General features: G+C 43.5%; 1 protein-coding gene across 4 annotated transcripts in view; it reads left to right on the top strand.

Moving 5' to 3' along the window:
• Positions 1–19,090, top strand: part of MAD1L1 (mitotic arrest deficient 1 like 1) — a 488,928-nt gene that overhangs the window by 203,840 nt on the left and 265,998 nt on the right. For all 4 annotated transcript variants that reach the window (XM_059716930.1, XM_014610725.3, XM_019494775.2 and 1 more), the window contains one exon: positions 16,411–16,551. In XM_059716930.1, the coding sequence (XP_059572913.1) occupies positions 16,411–16,551 (141 nt within the window). The remainder of the gene's footprint in view (positions 1–16,410; positions 16,552–19,090) is intronic.

Below are 19,090 nucleotides of genomic sequence, written 5' to 3'. Positions count from 1 at the left end.
ACTAAAACCCCACCCTTTGTGCTTAGGCAGTTCTGAATAGGAACGAAGGCCTGTTCCTGGTGCAGAAGTTGCAGTGGGAACCACGTAGGTCTTTGGTGTGAATGTGAGGGGTTAGTAAGATGCTGGTGTTACTCCACATTTCAAGGAGTGTGAGTTTGGACCACTGCTTTAAAGCACAATATGTTTTCCTTTTTCATACAAGGCTTTGCACAGAGGCCCATTAGTTACTTGGAAACATCCTAGGGGAATGTCCAATCCCCCCTCAGCCTTTTCACTGCCTCTCTTCATATGTAGAGAACTTTTACACTGTGGAGGGAGATGCATGTCGTAATTGTTGAAGAAATTAAGCCCTAGGTCAGGGAGCAAATTGTAATTCTCCGGTTGGACTCCTTCAGAGGTAATTTAGATGCTCTGCGTGGGGCGGCCCAAGAGCGACCTGCTCATTTAGAACTTATCAAAATGCAGGTCTTTTATTTAAGCTATTATGACCAAGCATTCATATGCAGAGGAGGAGCGTGGGGTGTCATAGGACAGTGCTTTCCTATAAATATTGCCAGTCGCGTAACGGCAAGTTTCTTCAATAGGAAAGACTTCTTAAAACTCTGCAATTTGAATCTGGGAATAAGGGACTGATCTCAGCTTTTGGACAAGGAACTGGCAGGACTTGTTGAACCATTCTGTTTCTTCATAGGTGGCATGTCCTGCTCACTGGTGATAGTCTGTTTTTATAACTGCCATTGACTCAGGATGGCATCTAGTGACGTAGAGAATTTGCCCAATAAAGACAAGCTTAAACCATTTACATAGGGGTCCGGTAGTTTTTTTTATGATGTCTTTATGGTAGCAGAGGCCAGATCCCTATTGTGCCAAGTGCTGTATAGTCTGATAGCAAAGAAATGGCCCTGCCTTGAAGAGCCCCATGCTGCTCTACCCTCTGCACTAACCTGTGGTGCTTTTACCTTCCATTGTAGCCTTTCAATTGCAGGCACTTACCCCCAACTTCTAGTTTAAAAATTATATGCGACCTTTCCTGCTTCCCTCCTTTAATTCCCAGTGCTGTTCAGCACAATTTGCTCTTTGTATGAGGGTAAAAGTAGGGAATTTGCCCCACCTCCTTACCTTTTGATTGCATTTTTAAGAAGCAAATAAGACTCTTTGAAGCTTGTTGCAAGAATCCAGGGTGCTTTCATTCTCCAGAGGACAAAGTTCTGCCCAGGACAGCGGGGCCTGTGCTCAGGCTTCGTGTTTTGCTAGAGTACTTGGTGCCAGCAATTTTCTAGAAAAAACTGTTGATTTGTTTCATATTTTGACTGGGAAAAAGAAGATCTATAGGTGACTGAAAAAGGGCAGATTGTGTATATTTGAATGTCTGGGGAGCTTAGGAGGATATGATGGTTATGGAAAGAGCTGTGATGGGCACTGTCTGTGTACAGGAGGGACTACAGTCTGCTAAGATAAATCACTATTCTTGAAGTGTTTTAATGTAGCGCGGGCGGTGACGTGACTTCTGAAGCATCAGCTAAAACACTGGGTTTGTTCTTTGCACGAGGCCCCAGCTGCAGCACTTCTAGACCTGGGGAAGGAGTAGGACGCTATTTTAAAAAGCAACTTAACATTCTTCATTGAGCTGAAGGGATAAACTTGTTCGTCTGACTCACCGATCCTCTCAAGCTCTCTGCTCAAAGAACGGGCTGTCTGCATACATGAATAAATGCAGGATGCTCTTCAGTACTTCAGATACAGTTTCTAGCGTGCCGTTTAATGAGAGTCCTTATTCCACTTCTCCTCCCTTCCCCCCTGCCCTTTTATAATGGTAGCAGCGCTCGCTTACTGTAGAGCTGAGTTGATTTTCTTGATCTACAGAAGATTGGTTAATGTCCCTTAACGGTTAAACTCTATGAAACTAGTTGTCACGCAGGAGATTAAGATGTCATTATTTGAGGTACTTGCTAGGCAGGTGGGAGAAACAAAGAGCAGAGGGGTGGATGCATGTGTGTTTACACATTGGTTTGCTATAGGTGCACTTAGAAGACCAGAATCTAATGCAGTCTTACAAAATTTACTGGGCTGAGTGATTTTTCTCTGAATGGATGATCTTTTTTATATTCATAAACAGAGATGAATTGAGATATTTGCCCAGGCAGATATATTTTCCTGGAAACTCTGCATTTCAGCATTGCCAGCAATGAGAATCTGTCTAGCAGATCAGTCCGGGTGAGGTATGGGGTTGTTCAGCTTTCCTTGAAAGTATTAATTTAGTTATGCGAGCTTGTAAGAATGAAGCATAACTCTTTCAGAGTGTACGAGTTTGATTTCTGTGCGAGGTCTGTAAATAGACCTGACTTCTGCCTTTTGCATGCAGTGAGATTTATCATGAAGGACTTGAGTGGAGGGACTAGGAAATGTAGTAGAAAGCTCCTCTTGAGAGGCCAACAGTGCTCTGAGACAGAAACTATGATCTTATATTGCAGAAGAGTTAGGGCTGAGTGGGAGTAGATGGGAATGGATGGACAGAGATGAATGACTAATAGAAGTAGGAGTTAACTTCATTGTAACTTTGTTCCTGCATCTTATAACTGTAGGTGGTGTAGGAAACATAACTAGCCAAATTAAGATGCTTGTGAAGCAAGACAAGCTCGAAAGAGAGAAAAGGACAGAGCTGGCTTAGTCAGGAGATATTTAACTTACTGCAGGATAAATTGTATGACGGTTTGCATGTGGCTTCTAGGTATAGATCAGAGGTTCCCCTACTTAGTGCGTACCCCCTTCCAGAATTACCAGCCGCCTGCGTATCCCCACCATTTTATGTTTTAACCCCTTAAATGCCAAGTATTATTATTATAACGAAAATTAAATCTGCCATTGCACAATTTCTCCCGCATACCCCCCTCCATCCTCCCTCCCCAAGATGTCTTCATACCAGGGGTATGTATACCACAGTTTGACGACTTCTGGTGTAGATGGAAGCAACTTAATGTGTCTCAGAGTTTCTCAAAGTGACAATCTGTGAACAGGTGAGTGAAAGAAAAATGTCTGCAGTGGAATTAGTCACTGGTCAGTTAAGAGGGTATAAAGTCAAGCTGGTCCGAGCATGAGGAAGAGTCAGGATGGTATGGAAGATAGTAGCCTGAACAGGTCTTGGCTTGTATCAAAAGAAAATCCATGCAATGAATAACATTACCTATTGAAGAAGAACATTCAGGCGGCAGGGACTAGCACCCAAATCTAGGAAATGGCAGAATGAATGATGAGTTCACATGCTACCAGTCCCTACCCCTAATCCAGTCTCGTGGCCCAGCCAATCCTAGCTTCCCTCCCTGCCTCTCATTGCATTTTCTCTCTTCCATACAAGCTCCTTTCTTTAGGAGCTTTGCCCCTGAGCCCCTCAGCTCATCTCTCCACCCTCCCTGTTATTGCCCTGGTCCTTTTCGACACATCTGGGGCCAGCAGGGGAAGCATTGAACCTTTGAGAGTCACGTACCCCCTTTTAAATGTGTTCTGCTCCTTTGTGTGCCTATGATTCCATGTTGCAGATACTAATAACTAAAAAAGTAAGTCTTTTTGCTCCTACAACCTCACTGAAGCCACTCCACCAACCTAAGAGACATAGTTAATTGGATTTTTTTCTTTTCTTTCCCTCCATTTATATTTCCCCATTCCTTTCTTCTGCTTTTCTACCCCTTCTCTTGCTTACCCACTAGGTGTTTGCTTCCTACACCTGGGGAGATGCACACTGCAGTCTGAGAAGCCCTGGTACTGGGGAGAGGCTCCTGCAGTGATTGTGGCAGTGGTCAGGAGAGTCCTGCTGTGCGTCTGCAGCCCTAGGCTCAAACGTACTCAGTGCAAGCAAAACTTTGGAGACTTCAGCTGTTAACTGTCCTCAGCATGGAGGGACTGAGATTTTTTTTCAAAGGCTGTTACCTTGGCTGAATGCAGACGTTGTTTCACAAGGGTAGGAAAAGGCACATCGCTAGCACCAAAGCAACTCCCATGGCAAATGTTAAATACATGCGTCAGCACTAGAGCTTCTCATCCAAATCATTGGACTAGTCTTTTTTTCTAATATGGAGAAAAATGTATCATTTCCTAATTTATTCTTTGAGCTGTTGAATCCTTTTACTTTGTCTCAGGCAGAATAATTTAAGCCTGAGACAGACGCCTGGCACAGGGCATTTCGGACCAAACTGTTTAATTTTAGCAAAGTTATAAGAAACTGAAGACAGCATCTTCTAATGGAAAGCACCAGGCCACCTCAAGTAGAAGTGGCTCTGCCATCTCCGTGTCTCAGACATGTTAAGTCCTTTCAAATTTGGTTGATTCCAGGGTATAGGTATAGGGTTTGGGACTCTGACACAACATGAGCTGCTTGTTGTCTGGAAAGCTGGTGTTAGTCCTTAATTCAGCGGTGTGTTCCTGAGCCAGGCTCAATGAAAACTCTTTCATTGTGTGTCATCATCACTCTTTCATTGTGATAACATGGGAGAGAAGGTGAAGTGTCAGAGGGAGGGAAGAACATCTGCTGTAGGTAATGGGATGAAAAGGAATCTTGCTGGTAGACAATAAATGGGGAGAGGCTATAACAAGGCTCCTCAGTTTATGGCTTGCTATGCGAATGACTGCACAACACATCTGCTTGTCTTGTCACGTCTCCCTTGTATCCAGGTTAGAAACAGGTAAGCTTGATGTGGGATGATTTATAAAAGAAAAATATGGGATGGTTAAAAAAAATAAAAAAGCTGGAGTCTTTAATCTTCTAGAAAACTTAGGTTGAAAGAAGCCCAGATTTCAGAGCATCTTCCCCTAAGAACAAGATGCCACCGGTTGAGAATCAATAACACAAGGAGAGGGTGGATGTGCAGAAGGGTGCGTTCGGGGGATACGAATCACTTGGAAAAATGAAGTCTGCTGAGCTCCTTGGTTTCAGTGCAAGGGTAGTAAGAGCTTCTTGATATTTTTATTATTGTGCAGTTAGACTGGAGTCTTTTTAAACACTGTTTTAATTGAGGTCTCAAGCAGAAAGTCAATGATGTGTATATACATATGTGTCTGCAGTTAGTTCTAATTTGCAAAGTAATGTGAAAATAGGTCAGCCACGGAGAGAGCTGTTAAGGGAAGGCTGTGCCTGGGAAGGAAATTATTTTGAGGTTTGCAAATAGCTAACTTTGGCTCAAAATGACCAGCTAAACACATAAAGAGGGGAGGCTGGTGCCTTTGTTACATGAGGAGGCTAGTTTGTGTCTTCTCTGGAAGACGCTAGTGATGGGAGAATTAGTAAAATGAGGACATCAAAGAATGAAGTCTGAGAAGTGAAAGCGTTTTTAGTTGGAGTCGTTGAAACTTTGAGGGTTTTTTTAATACTTACTTCAGGCCAATGTTGTGTGTCTCTAGCCACAGCCATGTCTTCTATGTTCTCTGTCTATTGGTTTTCCTGTCATTTCACATATTTTAGCTTTTTTGTTGTTGGTACAGATGAGGTAATAAATGGTGAAAATTTGCCTTTGGAAAGGGAAGTCTAACTGCAAAGTACGACTTAATGATATAACTACTGCATATTGATGCAATCACCCCTTCAAAGAGAAGTAATGGTATCAAGCAACAGGGCACCAATAGATTGTGTTAATTTTCATATTACCGTCTTCTCTAGAATGAATTCTGTAAAATCAATTTTCTCACTCTTTTTACTGCTTTATTATGTACCTTCTGAAGGAGGAGAAAGCCTTCTCGGTGGTTGGCCCAAGACGGTGGAACTGACTCTTGCAGGGACTTAGGGACCACCAATTATGCCACCTTCTGCTCTGCGAGTGAGATGCATTTCTTTCTCTTTTTCTCTTGACAAATATATGCGTAGCTGTGTGTGTAGTAGTAATAAAAAATCTATCTCGCCATGTGTGCGTATTTTTCCCCCCAGGGTAAGAGAAAATGTACAACAGGTATTAGTCATGTTGCTTAATGCACTACAGCAAGGTGCCTTGATATAACAATGAGACCAGCATGAGAATCTATATAAAACAGTTTCGAAAACGTTTGTCCAAGTAACGAATATAAAAGGTGTTGATTGTTCTGACTTCAGTAATAATAAATAACAATTGACTTCTAGGTCAGTTGTTTTTTGGTAAGTTAATTTTTCTTTCATCTCATTTCCACCTTAAAGCTACGGTAGTTCCTTTACCTAAGATTTTGTCTTCTTGAAGCCTGAATTATTTAGCAATATATTTTATATGCTCTGAGATGAAATTTTGTCATGAATTTGCATCGCATATTTTTGCATGCTAATTTAGATTGCTTTATATTAGGCCTGTGCAAAGCAGCCAGTATTTGATTCGGATTTGGCCAATTTGGGGGACAGTGATTTGATTCGGCGATTCGAATCACTGTCCCAAACCATTTTGGCCAAATCTGATTCAGAGATTCGCCCACCATTGAATTGGTCAAATCAAACAGGCCCCATCCCTGTCAATGGCTGCCCCTTGTGGCCCTGACTCCAGGCTCTTAAAAAAAAAAAAAAAAAAAAAAAGACCTGTACTCACCAGCTGCTGCTAGTTGTTGGTGGTGGTGATCTCCACTGCCCTGCACGCGGGGGTGGGGTTGTGTGTGTGTGCTCTACCACAGGCCCTGACGGCTGCTGCAGCAGACAGTGAGTGGGGGCTTTTTTTTGTTTAGGGAGCTGGGGCCAGGCAGGGCAGCCATGGTGGGGGTCTGGGAGAGCGGGTGGGGTTGGGGAGTGCTCAAGGGGGGCTGGGGGAGCAGGCAGGCGATGGGGCTGGGCAGGAGTCTCCCCCATGGTACTCTTCCCCCCCCCCCCCCCCCCCCCCCCCACACGCACACACTTACCAGCATGGAGTCCAGGTCCAGCTCCCTGTGGCGGCAAGTGGGGACTGCCTGAATCTCTGAAGTTCTCTGAATCTTTCCTGAAGTGATTCAGAGAGCTTTGAATCAATTTGGACCTTTTTATTGGTCTCCCCATTCGATTTGGATTCAGAGACTCGACTGTCAAATCGGGCCAGATCTCCTCTGAATCGAATCAGCACCTGAAGCTTCACACAGCCCTACTTTACATGTATACTAGGGCTCTGCAAAGCTTCAGTCCCTGATTCGATTCGGTGGAGATTCGGCCCGATTCAGTGGCTGAATCTCCAAATTGAATCAGGAGACCCTTTCCGAATCGATTTGGAAAGATTTGGCAATTTGGACATAAGACACAGCTTTAAATGCGTTTTCTATGTACTGCAAGGTACCAGGCGGCTCATGAATACTGTGGTGGTGGGGTCCCACAGCAGTGCAGGGGGTTCCCCGGCGTGCTCAGCTGCAGACCCAGACATAGACCAGAAGCATTTCTGGTCCACTTCTGGTTCTGTCGGGGAGCGTAGCATCGAATCTTCAGATTCAGCTGAATTGAATTGGGGACAGTGATCTGATCAACAAATCGAATCACTGCCCCCGATTCGGGCTGAATCTGAATCCAAATCCGAAGTGAATATAGCCCACTTTGCACACCCCTAATGTATACATGTTTCAGTAAAGAAGTTGCATATTTTACAGTCTGATGCAGTAATGCAGTGTACAGACATCAGTCTGTTGTGAATGGACCCAATTACTTGGTCCTACTTGCTTCCAAGCCCTGTGGATCAGGGCAGAATCTGAGAATTATTTTCAGTTCTGGGACTTCAGGGCACACTCTCAGGCCTAGACCTTCTATGAAACCCTTTTTTAGATGGACCCTTTTTTAGATAGAGCTAGAGATACCTTCATCCAGCTTCTGTAGATCCTGACAACCAGTTTTGGAGTCTTATCCCCCTCCCCTCCTTGGTTGCTTGCATGTATTCTTCCATCTGAGCTGTTAGCACTCTGGACGTTGTTTCTCCCATTGCAGATGAAATGACAGGAAATGCACTTAAAATCTTCTCTTACATTTTTAATTTACTCTTAAAACACGCTCAAATGATACCTCTAAAAATGTCAAGTCTTGAGATACCTTTTCCCCTGTTTTTGTACATTCTTGAGAGTCGTGGGTTATCTTTGTTTCAAGCTGGGCAGAATATGGCTTGTCCTTTCTCCTTCAAGTCTATCTAGCTTGTGGCAGTGATTAGCTTTCCATCTCATCCATACCCCTCAGTAGGATTTCTCCTCTGTGTCCTGTGCCCATTCTGAGATGCTCCAACCACCCTCCCCATGTACACTTTGTCATGTTTGCCTGCCTTTAGATTCCCTTGTAGAAAAGAAATTGTTCCTTGGAGGTGGCTCAGCAGGAATTGTGCTGATGGCCCAAAATTTTAGTCTTGGTGTTTTCTTCAAGGAAGGGTCAGACACCCTTCCTGTTAAGGACAGCTCTTGGAATTCACTACGGCAGGTGCTCTCAGATGAGGTTAGATGTATGCTCAGCACTCTATACAGAACTGAGCACATAACTTAATAAGGGTATAACCTGTTTTGCCATAACACCTACTCTTTATTACTTGATGCTTCTTATTGCTCATTATCATTGTAATATTATCTCTTTGCAATATATTTAAAAGCATCTAACCTAAAGCATTAAGCCAAACCCTGACTGCCAGAAAATTAAGTATGTCCTACATGTACATACTAACTTTTGTAAGTAGTTATGTCCCATTTATTTATTTATTTTATTTATTTATATACATATATAAAATAAAATATTATAGATATATATGGGACATACATACATATGTATATAATGGGACATAAATATTTACGGAGTGTAACGTTCATATTCATGTTGGGGACATACTTATTTTTCTGGCAATGTGTACTATATATAATATGCAATATATGGGAAAGGTCTTTGCTTACTTGATATTACAGTCAGATTTCTAGCATGCTGTCTATTTTCATGGATCATAGAAATGTATGGCTGGGAGAGACTTTGAGTTCATCCCTGACACAAGCGTGGTCTCTAAATCCTCCAGTGACTGAATTCCACAGCCTTCCTAGCTAACCCGCCCAGTGCTGACTATCTGTCTAGTTAGAAAGATTTTCCTAATATCTAATCTAAATCCCCTTTTCTGCAAATTAAGCTGATTACTGCTCATCCTACTCTTGGTGCTCATGGAGAACAGTTGATTACTGTCCTCTTTATATCAAACTTCTATAATTCCCTATCCATTCCCTTTATTTAAAGACAGATATTATGTTTGTCCTTTTCCAGTCTTCTAGGACCTTGCCCCATCCTTTATGAGTTCTCAGAGATCATCATGAATAGTTCAGAGATTGTTTCAGCTAGTTACTTGAGCACTCCAGGGTAAATTTCATCAAGGCCTGCTGAATTAAATGCATCTAATTTATCTAAATATTCTTTAACTTGTTCTTCCCCTATGCTGGCATGTGTTCTTACAATCCTTGTTAATAATTGTTAAATGTCCCGTAACGATTAACCGATTATTGTGCAGATGGAAGCAAAAGAGGTCAGCAAACACTTTAGTCTTCTCTGGACCAGCTCAGGACTATGGCAAGGGGTACTGCTGAGAAGCTTGTTGCACCTACCCTCCCTCGGTTTCCCGCAGGACTGGATGTGATATGGCCACCTTAGTGCAGAGCTGGGCATGCCACTAAGCCTGTAGGATCTTATGATATATATGCCCAGTGCCACGATACATCTTATTTGGGGATAATGCAGGCGGAAGAGACATGGCACGGTTCACTGTGTTCACTCCCTTGATCGATTTGGAGGTGGTTTAGACAGGCACTCTGTGTCATTTGTTGTTTGTTCACCGCCTCCTTGTAATTTTGCTTGGGGCAGAAGTACTTGATTGAATTAAGCCTGATCGTGAATGATGATTTTTTTTTTTAATGTTGCAACTCCATCCTTATTATTTCTCTAGTTTTGAAATTTCTTCTAGTTTGCATTAATTGGACTTAGGAATCTGAGGAGAAGGAGGGAAAAAAAATCTTTGGTTGATTTCCTCATAATGAAAGAGTCTATTAACATTCGCCTTAAATCATCTTTAATTAAGCAAAAGGCAAGTCTAACGCTGGGAATGGGAACGCTTCCATACCATCAAAAAGGCGCCGAGTGGAAAATATCATTACGATTTGTACTTTCCAAAGCGGCTCTTTCAGACTCCAATCCATGCAGAAGTGAGAGAGCAAGTGAGCTGTGTGTTTGTTTTTTGGATTAATAGTCGGAGTTCACTCATGTGGAAATAAAGCGGATTTTACTGTGACTAGAATCTGTCATTAAAAAGCCATTATCAAAACCAACCAGCACAATTCCTGCTCTGTTACTGCTAATGACAAAACAATCTCTTAAAATAAATAAATAAATTTTAGAAAAAGCCCAAATCTTTATATTTTCTTTTAGAGATCGGTGCAGAAGACTTAACAGAATAGGTCCTTGGTAAAGTGAGGCAGCTGAGAGATTTATTGATCAATAAAGCAGACAATTACAGCTTGTTTATAAAAGGGAAAAAAAAAAACCCCATGGCCCTTTGAGCAACATTGAGACTCTTATAATGATAACTCTGGCATCCAGCTTGAAACTATAAAAGTCAATAGGAAGATATAGGATTTCAATAAAATTATGACACTAGATAAACTTTACCCTAGGAACAAATTTTCCCTGGGTATGTGACTGACTCCAGTTAGATTTGTAACTTTAATTTCCCTCTTATTGATTTTTTTTTTTTTTTTTCTTTTTTGACTCAACTAATTAGAAAGCCTGTGGTGGATCCTATATGTGTGCTTGGGGAGGGGTTAACCAGCACCAACAGCGATAGGGGGCAGCACTCAGACGACGAGTTTGTCAAATTGCTTTCTTAAACATATTTTTAGTTGCACATTTTTTCCTCTGGTTGTATCCCCTGTATCCCCAGGATCCCACCTCTCTTGCTCATATGCTTGTGTTATTGAAAGCCAAGGGCTGGGTTTGGAGACACTCAGTAGTACTACTTCGGTGATATGAGACTTTTGTTAACATCCGAGGCAAGAGCTACGTTCATATGTTAGCAGCCAATCTTCCCCTAGCATCTGCCTGTAGGTAGAGGGGGTCACCAGTTATTGTATCTCCTGAAACAGTTGTCTTGTGCTTCTACTCGGGTCCAAAGTAACCTTCCCTTACCTATAGCTGTTCATTCCTGACAGGCAAGTTACAACTTTAAATAAGGAATTAATATCCCAGGAGGAACTGGGGGTAAAAATTGACTTGCCTTTCTTTGAAGATGTGTGTTTATATGTTAACATAGCTGATTTTCGGGAAATTGGATGCAGCTCATGGCTGAGATCGCAACACAGATTTGACTGCAGTTTACTTGGTGTATGGCAGTGACAAGGCAAAAATCCCTTTGACGGGTATGCTATTAGCAGGTTTTGCTCATTCTGCTGCTGGTTTCTGCATCCTTCCTTTTTTCACACCTTATTCTCCTCTTCCTTCCTTAGACTCCATTTCACAGCGATTAGATGTTCTTTAGGTTTCAGGTTTCTTTAGATTAACAAATGCAAATGGGCCAACACATATGGCAGGTTTAGATTGGGCTGTGCTGTATCCCAGGGTGAATTGCAATCATGAACAGGCCCACATGGTGGGGTCAGTGGAGGATTTTCTGGTGGGAGAGAGTAAAAATGTAGGGTTAGGAGCAAGAGAAGTTATTGTGGGGGTGAGCAATTGTGCCAAAGGCACTTGGGTGGTGTGCGAGGAGGTGGTTTCCAAAAAACGAGAGAAACATGATAATAGATACGGTTCAGAAGTTGCATGCTGGGGCCACTTCACAGTGACTCCGTGTCCTCTAAACTTTTGGAAAGGGCAACAACATAAAAGGCAAAGGTGGCATCATTTGAAAGATCCAGTGGGGCAAAGTGGAGAGGTTGGCGTACAGTGACTAAGTGGGATTCCTCAGCAGATACAACTAGATTGGGATTACATTTCAAGGAATATTGTTGGGAGCAGGACACCACTATGAGGATGTCCTTGCCTTGCTAGACTAATACTGTCTTGAGGAGTGAGGGAAGAGTTTTGAGTGGGTTGTTAGTGAGTGGGGATTCAGAAAATGGAGTTGGGGTCCATTTGTTGGGAGTGGAGAACAGATCTCATGATAATATTTTTATTCAGATAATTAAAGACGCTCTGTCTATTTTGACTTACTATTAGCAGAATGATTGAATAACACTTTTACAGTGGTTAGCTGCACTTTCCTCCTTACATTGTTTTGCTCCCTGCTTTACCTGTGGCAGGTTAGGATGTTAGGTCTAGCTGGTGTCAGGGTTGAAGACAATCTTATTTATATCGCTTTAGATTATGGTTGTATGGGATGGTTTGGCTAGGGATGAATCTGCTTCAGGCTGTGGGTTGGACTAGATGACCTCTGGAGGTCATCTACTTCTCTTGTCCATGGCTCCTTTCAGGAAAGATTTATACAGATGTTTTCCTCCTACAGAGATTTCCTGGTCCCAACGTCAGAGTAAAATTTGCCTTTTTTTAGTTAAGCAACGGGGGAAGTTGCTAAAAATATGAATGGAAATGTCTTTTGAAGCATACATCATTTGGCAGTGGATTAGGAGCCAAGATTTGTACTTTATAAGTCACTCTGTACAAGTAATGAATCATCTCTAAATGCAGGTGGCTTTCCTGGTAGATAGCTATCTAGGAGAGGATCCATCCAATTGATGTCTTTGGGGGTTCTTAGTTTGAAGAGGATTGCCAAGGGTCCTGTTTGATTTTTGCAGTTGAAACAGTACTAAGTCTTGTGGGAAAACAAGGACCAGAGGGCTAGAGAGGGAGAGGATGTTGCAACTGTAGCTTGAGTTGCAGCTGTTTTCAAGGATCAAATAAATGCTAAGTACATTTTCTGCTGTGTTCCAGTTCTTTGCTGTGGAATAGTCTGGGGGTGGGGAGAGGCTTTTCTGTCATCTTTTTCTCTTGGGTTGGAGGCAACTTGACTTGAGAAAAGGAAATACATGCAGGTTTAAGTGCAAGAGATATCGAAGGAGCCTGACAGAACTGCATTTATACTTTACACTTAAGAGGTGGTTGGTACCTGTCCTCCTGGGCCAGCATGAAAGTAGCTTTCCTTCAGTATATCCGTCAAGTCCATGCAGTTTTGTTTCCATAGCTTATGACAGGAGCTTCTGGTTTTACAGAAAAATCTCTTTTTTCCCACGCAGGTCTGAGCAAAGACCAGTAATCGGTTCTGACCATCATTTATGGTTAAGTCCTGTTTTCTTTTCATTAATTCAGTTCGTCCACCCAAGGGCCGTACTAGAGGCCCAGGCCCCTTTGTCTGCTGAACCAACCTCAGCCAGCTTGCATGGCTTTTCAGTATGATGCATGTTTTGAAGGAGTTTTGCAGCCATTTCAGCAAGCACCCTAACCTGGCGTCCTCACATCCTGAGTTTGAATAGTCCTTCCCCTTCCCAGTCTTTCCTGTCCCCCCCACTCCCTGCGCACACAATGTATTTTAAAGAATTTGACATTTAAACAGTAAAGCAGAAGACTGTCTTGGCTTAGCAACTTGCTGGGATGAACTGGTAGCATCGCATAGACTATTTCTGAAATATAGCCCTTTTCATTTTGGGAGGAGGGGAAAATCCATTGTCATTCTGCAGTTTAGGTAAAATACACTGATAACTCCTGACTGGCTGCCTCCCCAGGGGGTGGGCTACAGGAAAAACATTTCAGCACTGCTAAGCTTGGCAAACATGGGCAGATTTATCTCAATTATTTATAGGACGTTGGTGCGGGAGTTCACATCACAGAGGTTCCTGTGGTACTTGAGGACACATTGCGAGGAGGCTCCTGCTGCCGGATTCCCAGAGGCATTGGCAGGAGGCACTATCTTAGGGAAGTCCACAGTCCTGATGTCCAAGATGTTGTCACTTGTACAGTATTTCAGAATAAATGTTGAATAAGTAGCCTGGTCTGGAATCGGAACTCCACAACTTTAAATACTAAACTATCTCTTGCTACTGCCTTGGTATTCTTTGGTTTAGGGGAACTTGCAGGTCCAGCTCCATGGATGCACCAAGCCATGTGATATGTTACTATGGCTAAATGCAGAAATTCGGGGATGTTAGAGGGAGGTTAGATCAGGTTCAAAATGGCCACCCAGTCTCACTTGGTTGGCCTTGGGTACAGACCTTACACTTACACCTGGTCTCGGTGATCAGAAATCAGTCTAAACCCTTACAGTACAGCAGTTTTGTGCGCACAGACTGGTCTCGAAATAGGGGAACCCGGTCTGTGATAGACCTGGATCGGTGTAGTTTCAGACGTACTTGATCGAGGTGAGACCAGGCGTGGAACCGGTACAGCTACCTGTGCAGCCCTGGGGCTGGGAAAGCCCAGCTGCTGACCCCGGCCCCGGGCTGCACTGCTCAGCCCCATCCAGCACGCGGCTGTTCTTAACCCTCAGCACCCCTGTCCTCCCCACAGCCAACCAACCCCCCCGTCCCACAAGCTGCTTTGGGTGCTGCCTGATTTTTCAGTATGCTGAGAGCCAAGCAAGTAAATATTGGTGGGGGTGACATGGAGATGTAGGTTCTCCAAGGGGCTAAAAATAACCCCTGATCCCACCAGACCCCCCTGCGAACCCCAGCAACCTCTCCTGGATCCTGCCTGCCCCCCCATGATCACTTCTGCAGATCCTGCTTGACCCCCATTCCCTGCACAGACCCTCAATTCTCCCCCACACCCAGCCTGCTTGCCTCCCCTCATCCCCCCCAGCTATCTCCCCCCCATTCCCCTTACTTTAGATCAGATGGCCATTTTGAATGCAGTCTAAAGTCCCCCTAATCTCCCTGAATGTCTGCACTTAGTCTCTGATAGAGTGAATATGCAAAGGGAGGAGTAGGCCATGCAGAAGATCCTCCTAAGAATGTCTGCTCTTTGATTTTTATTTTTTTTTTAATTCCCCCCACCATGGGTCTTGCTTATTTGTCTTGCTCTGCTCTCTAATCTGAATTCCCCAGCATCTAAGTTCCCTGACATGATTAAAGGTGATCAGATACCTCATCAGCCAGCTAATCTCTATATGCATATCTCAGTGTAAACAGGAATCTCTTGTTAAATGTGCCTGACCTTTTGTATTGCCATTCAGCACGTTGCCCTCACTTCTCTCCATCAATATCTCAGAAGCAGGCAGCATGGCTGTCTGGGGTTGCCGATGTACGGTCAATATTTTAACAGAGAGCTACCAGTGGAAGTTTCCTTTGGTCTGTGATGCAGCTTGCATATCAGGAGAGTGGTTTTTATGTAAATTGGGAAAGAATTAAATAGGGTCCCACTTATACAAGACCCATTTCTTATAACTGCCAGCAAGGAGAGAGAGAGTGGCTGTAGGCAAACACATTTTTACATGCACACCATTCTGGGGGAGAGATTTATGACAAGCACAGAATATGCCAGTGTTCAGCTCTGTTTGTTTAACATAGGTGAAGTGTCAGAGGCCTTGAAGAGCAGATTTGTTTCCAGGAGATTTTGTTTAAAACATTGGCACTTTGGTACAGTCTAATTTATCTGCAGGCCAGGCCTGTCTTGATCTGTTCTGCTATCTGGTACCATGTAAACCAGTACAGCCTATTCCATGGTCAGGTTGTCGGCGACTAAACCGGCACCCCAACCTGGGCTAGCCTGGGTGAGGAGGGTGCATGGACACCCAGCAGGACTAAAAACAAGACCTGTCAAAGGGCGCATATGCTCCCTGTGAGCCAATGGCCATCCATACCTGGAAAGGAGATGGGCGCCATCAGGTCAATTTTGTCTGAAGAATCACCAGTGATGTACAGATCTAAGGTGCCCCAACAGTTGCAGCGGCCTCAGGACTGATTTGACTTGACAGACTAATTCAATCCAAAGCTTAAAAAAAAAAAGTCAGAATATTGCTGTGAGCCCCAGTTTTCTTAAGCAAAGAAAGGGGTGATGCTATCACTTTAGGGAATTGCCCCACCACCTTCCACTTAAAGAACAGGAGCACTTGTCATTAGAAGAGCTTTACAGTCATTTGAACCTCACTGTTCATCGTGTAAAATCCCGATTCGGCTTCGGTATAACTCGCTGCTTCTTCTCAAGGCAGCCATGCTGACACTGAATGGTGTCTCCAAGAAATAACTTCTGCTTGAGAGCTCAGTCTTCACTTGTTGTTGGCAAAAGGCAGGGTTGATAGTGTATGCCTGGTGCCTTCCTTAAGGAATGTATATGTGTATGTACAGCAATACATTTTTTCCACTCTTACAGCAATGTGATTTTATTAGAGCTCTCAGTTTACGTGAGTGTAGGCTCTGTACATACAAGTGAGCAGCAGGAAATACAACTGGGAAATAGACATTTTTAGAGAGAGAGAGGGTGTTTTCCATCACCTAAGTCAGCAGTAGTGAAAGGTTGTGAACTTTGGATGTCCCTGTTCGAAGATGCTACCACCTGTGTCTAGTAGAAGCTCTAACTGGGTTGTTTCTCCCATTTTTTAACAGGAGCGTGATGGAATGAGAGCAATTTTGGAGTCCTATGACAGCGAGCTGACCCCATCAGAACATTCGCCGCAGCTGAGCCGACGAATGCGCGAGGCCGAAGAAATGGTGCAGAAGGTGCACGCGCACAACACTGAGATGGAGGTAGGAAAGAGGTGCTGTGCTCCAACCCCGGCACGTGCTTACTTCAATGACAAACACATTTGTTAATGTAGATTGAAGTTTGTCCTGTGGCATCTTGTGCTCCTCCCTTTTCTTTCCCTCCCCCCCGCAGTATGTTAAGATCAGCACAACTTAAAACTCCAGCCATTAATAGCTACAGTTATTTTTCTTTATTGGTCACTTGATCTTTATTCTGAAAGCTGGCCATAGCCAATGGCAATTATTTGAGATCATTTCAGCTGTATTTTTATATTACGTATGGCTCTGTTGAATGATTGGAGGGATTAGTTGGAATATCGTAACAGGATTGTGATTATGATGCAGGCAGTCTAAAAGGGCCAGATACTAGAGGCAGAGCTTTGTGCACTCCTCTTCCTCAGGTGGTCCAAAAGTAGGTTCAGAGAGGCATGAGCTTTGGCAGGCCACAGCCTTCTTTGTCAGATGCTAAGCAAGTAGGTTTTTGCTTACCAAAGGTCATGCGTGTCTGAACCAGGTAGTCTCTAAGGTGCCACTCTGCCTGACTTCAGACTAACAGAGCTGACCACCTCTGTGATCCTAGGTGGTGTGATCAAAGCAAAGAGGTCCTTCCAGAAAGTCTCAGTTTGATTTTGTGGTGTATAGGTTGTGTCAGTAGTGGGGTGCAGGAGTCATCTTGCAGTGGGCAATGGCAACAGCTAATTGTTATTTCTGTGGAGTGAGCTAAATTTTAGGGGTATGTGAAGTGGGCCCTATTTGATTCGGATTTGGCCCAAATCAGGGACAGTGATTCTATTCGTTGATTCAGATCACACTCCATGCTCCCCTGCATCTCAGCGCTCGCGAGCCCTTGCTACTTAGAGGTATGCAGACAAAACATTTACACCTGTCTCTACGTCTAAATCTCTGAATCTTTCCGAATCGATTCGGAGAGATTAAAGGATCCTCTGAGTCAATTTGGATTTGGAGATTCAGTCACTGAATTGGGCTGAATCTCCACCAAATCAAATCAGGGACCAAAACTTCACAGAGCCCTACTAAATGTTTCTGTAGGACAGCTTTTTTTTCAGTATACTTTTAACAGAAGAATGTAAGTAAGTATGTGTTTCAGGACATTGCTCAAAGAGCACAGAGGTGAAGGTATGTGGCTGTTTGTCTTAACTCTTATTTCCTAGGGTTCAGAAGTTTGAGCTTTGCCAAACTCAACATTTTGCCAGAGGTTTGATGCCAGCGGGCAACTTTAACTCTGTAGTAACCAAGTTGTCACTGAATTTCCTTCCATTTTTCTTTTAAATGAAAGAAGACTTGTAGCAGTCTGATTATTTAGGCAGTTATAATTTTGATGTAGATTTGGAGTTGCAAAACCTGCCATGGCTAGGCAAAGGATGCTGTTTGATCTGTAATTACTTTTCCTTCTTTATGTTTTGTCATATTTTCCTGCCTAAGCAGCGGGTCGGACTCGATGATCTATTGAGGTCCCTTCCAACCCTAACATCTATGAATCTATGAAAGAGGGCTAGGGCTGTCCATGGAAACATTGGGTGTATATAGTTGCTAAGCGACTAGTGACATCACAGACTGGTTCAGCACAAGAGTGGCAGAAAAACCAAAGCCCATCTTAGCTGTGTCCGTACAACAGCTTTTAATGGAGCAAGCACAGGTGCAGCCACATCTATTGGGACTCTCAAATGCAAAAAATCTTGTTGTCCAGGCTTTAAGATATTGTTTTCTTTCTTAGGAGTAACAAGCCAATTATCTGTCTCTCTGAGTAAGACTCCTGTCTAGAGAGCTGCTCCTACCAGTTTTAAACAAAAGGTTAAAGCTGCTAGGATCCTTTGGAAAATCTGTGAAGAATGTGGATCTGTTACAAGTACTGTATGCCTCAGCTTGCTTGCTATAGCTTAGCCTACACCACCAGCTTCTGCCCTGACACTGCTGATTGAAGAAAGGCATCTTGTCCTACCAGCTAAAGCTGCATGTAGATGCTTCTGTGTCTAGACAGTTGCCACGGTCCATTTGGCAGCTGGCTTCTTTTCCAAACACCTGTCACATACTCTAGTGGCTCAGGTTGTTGAGTGGAGCTGTGCAGAACCAGCAGAGGCACGTTTTGGCAGCTTGGGAGCAGCAGGCCACAGCTTCTGGTGGTAGAGAGAGGTCAGGATGGGCTAGCTGATTTGGTGGAGTTCAGTCAAAAGAACCTGTTAAGACAAACGAGCAGGAAATAAAGTGCCGTATTTTCTCACATACAGGGCATCCTAGAATAAGATGTGCACCCCTTTTTTTGAAAGGCAGAACGAAAACAAAAAAAGATCTTTCCCTGTAGTAAGTAACTGAGCAGCAGCAGCAGCAGCGAGGGAGCTGAGCCAGCTCAGCTCATTGTTCTGCTCCCTGTGGATCATGCGCAAAGTTATTTTTGCATTTGCCTGGCAGAAGCTTAAGCAGCAGAAACTGCTGTTACCATATTGCCTCAATTATAAGGTGCACTCCCATTTCCAGCAACTGGTTTTGGAAAAAAAACCCCCATATGTTGTATATGAGAACATAT

Source organism: Alligator mississippiensis, chromosome 13 (genome assembly GCF_030867095.1).
Source record: "Alligator mississippiensis isolate rAllMis1 chromosome 13, rAllMis1, whole genome shotgun sequence".
In the NCBI taxonomy this organism is placed as follows: Eukaryota; Metazoa; Chordata; order Crocodylia; family Alligatoridae; genus Alligator; species Alligator mississippiensis.
The sequence above is the reverse complement of the archived record's forward strand: the minus strand, read 5'-3'. Positions and strand labels throughout refer to the sequence as shown.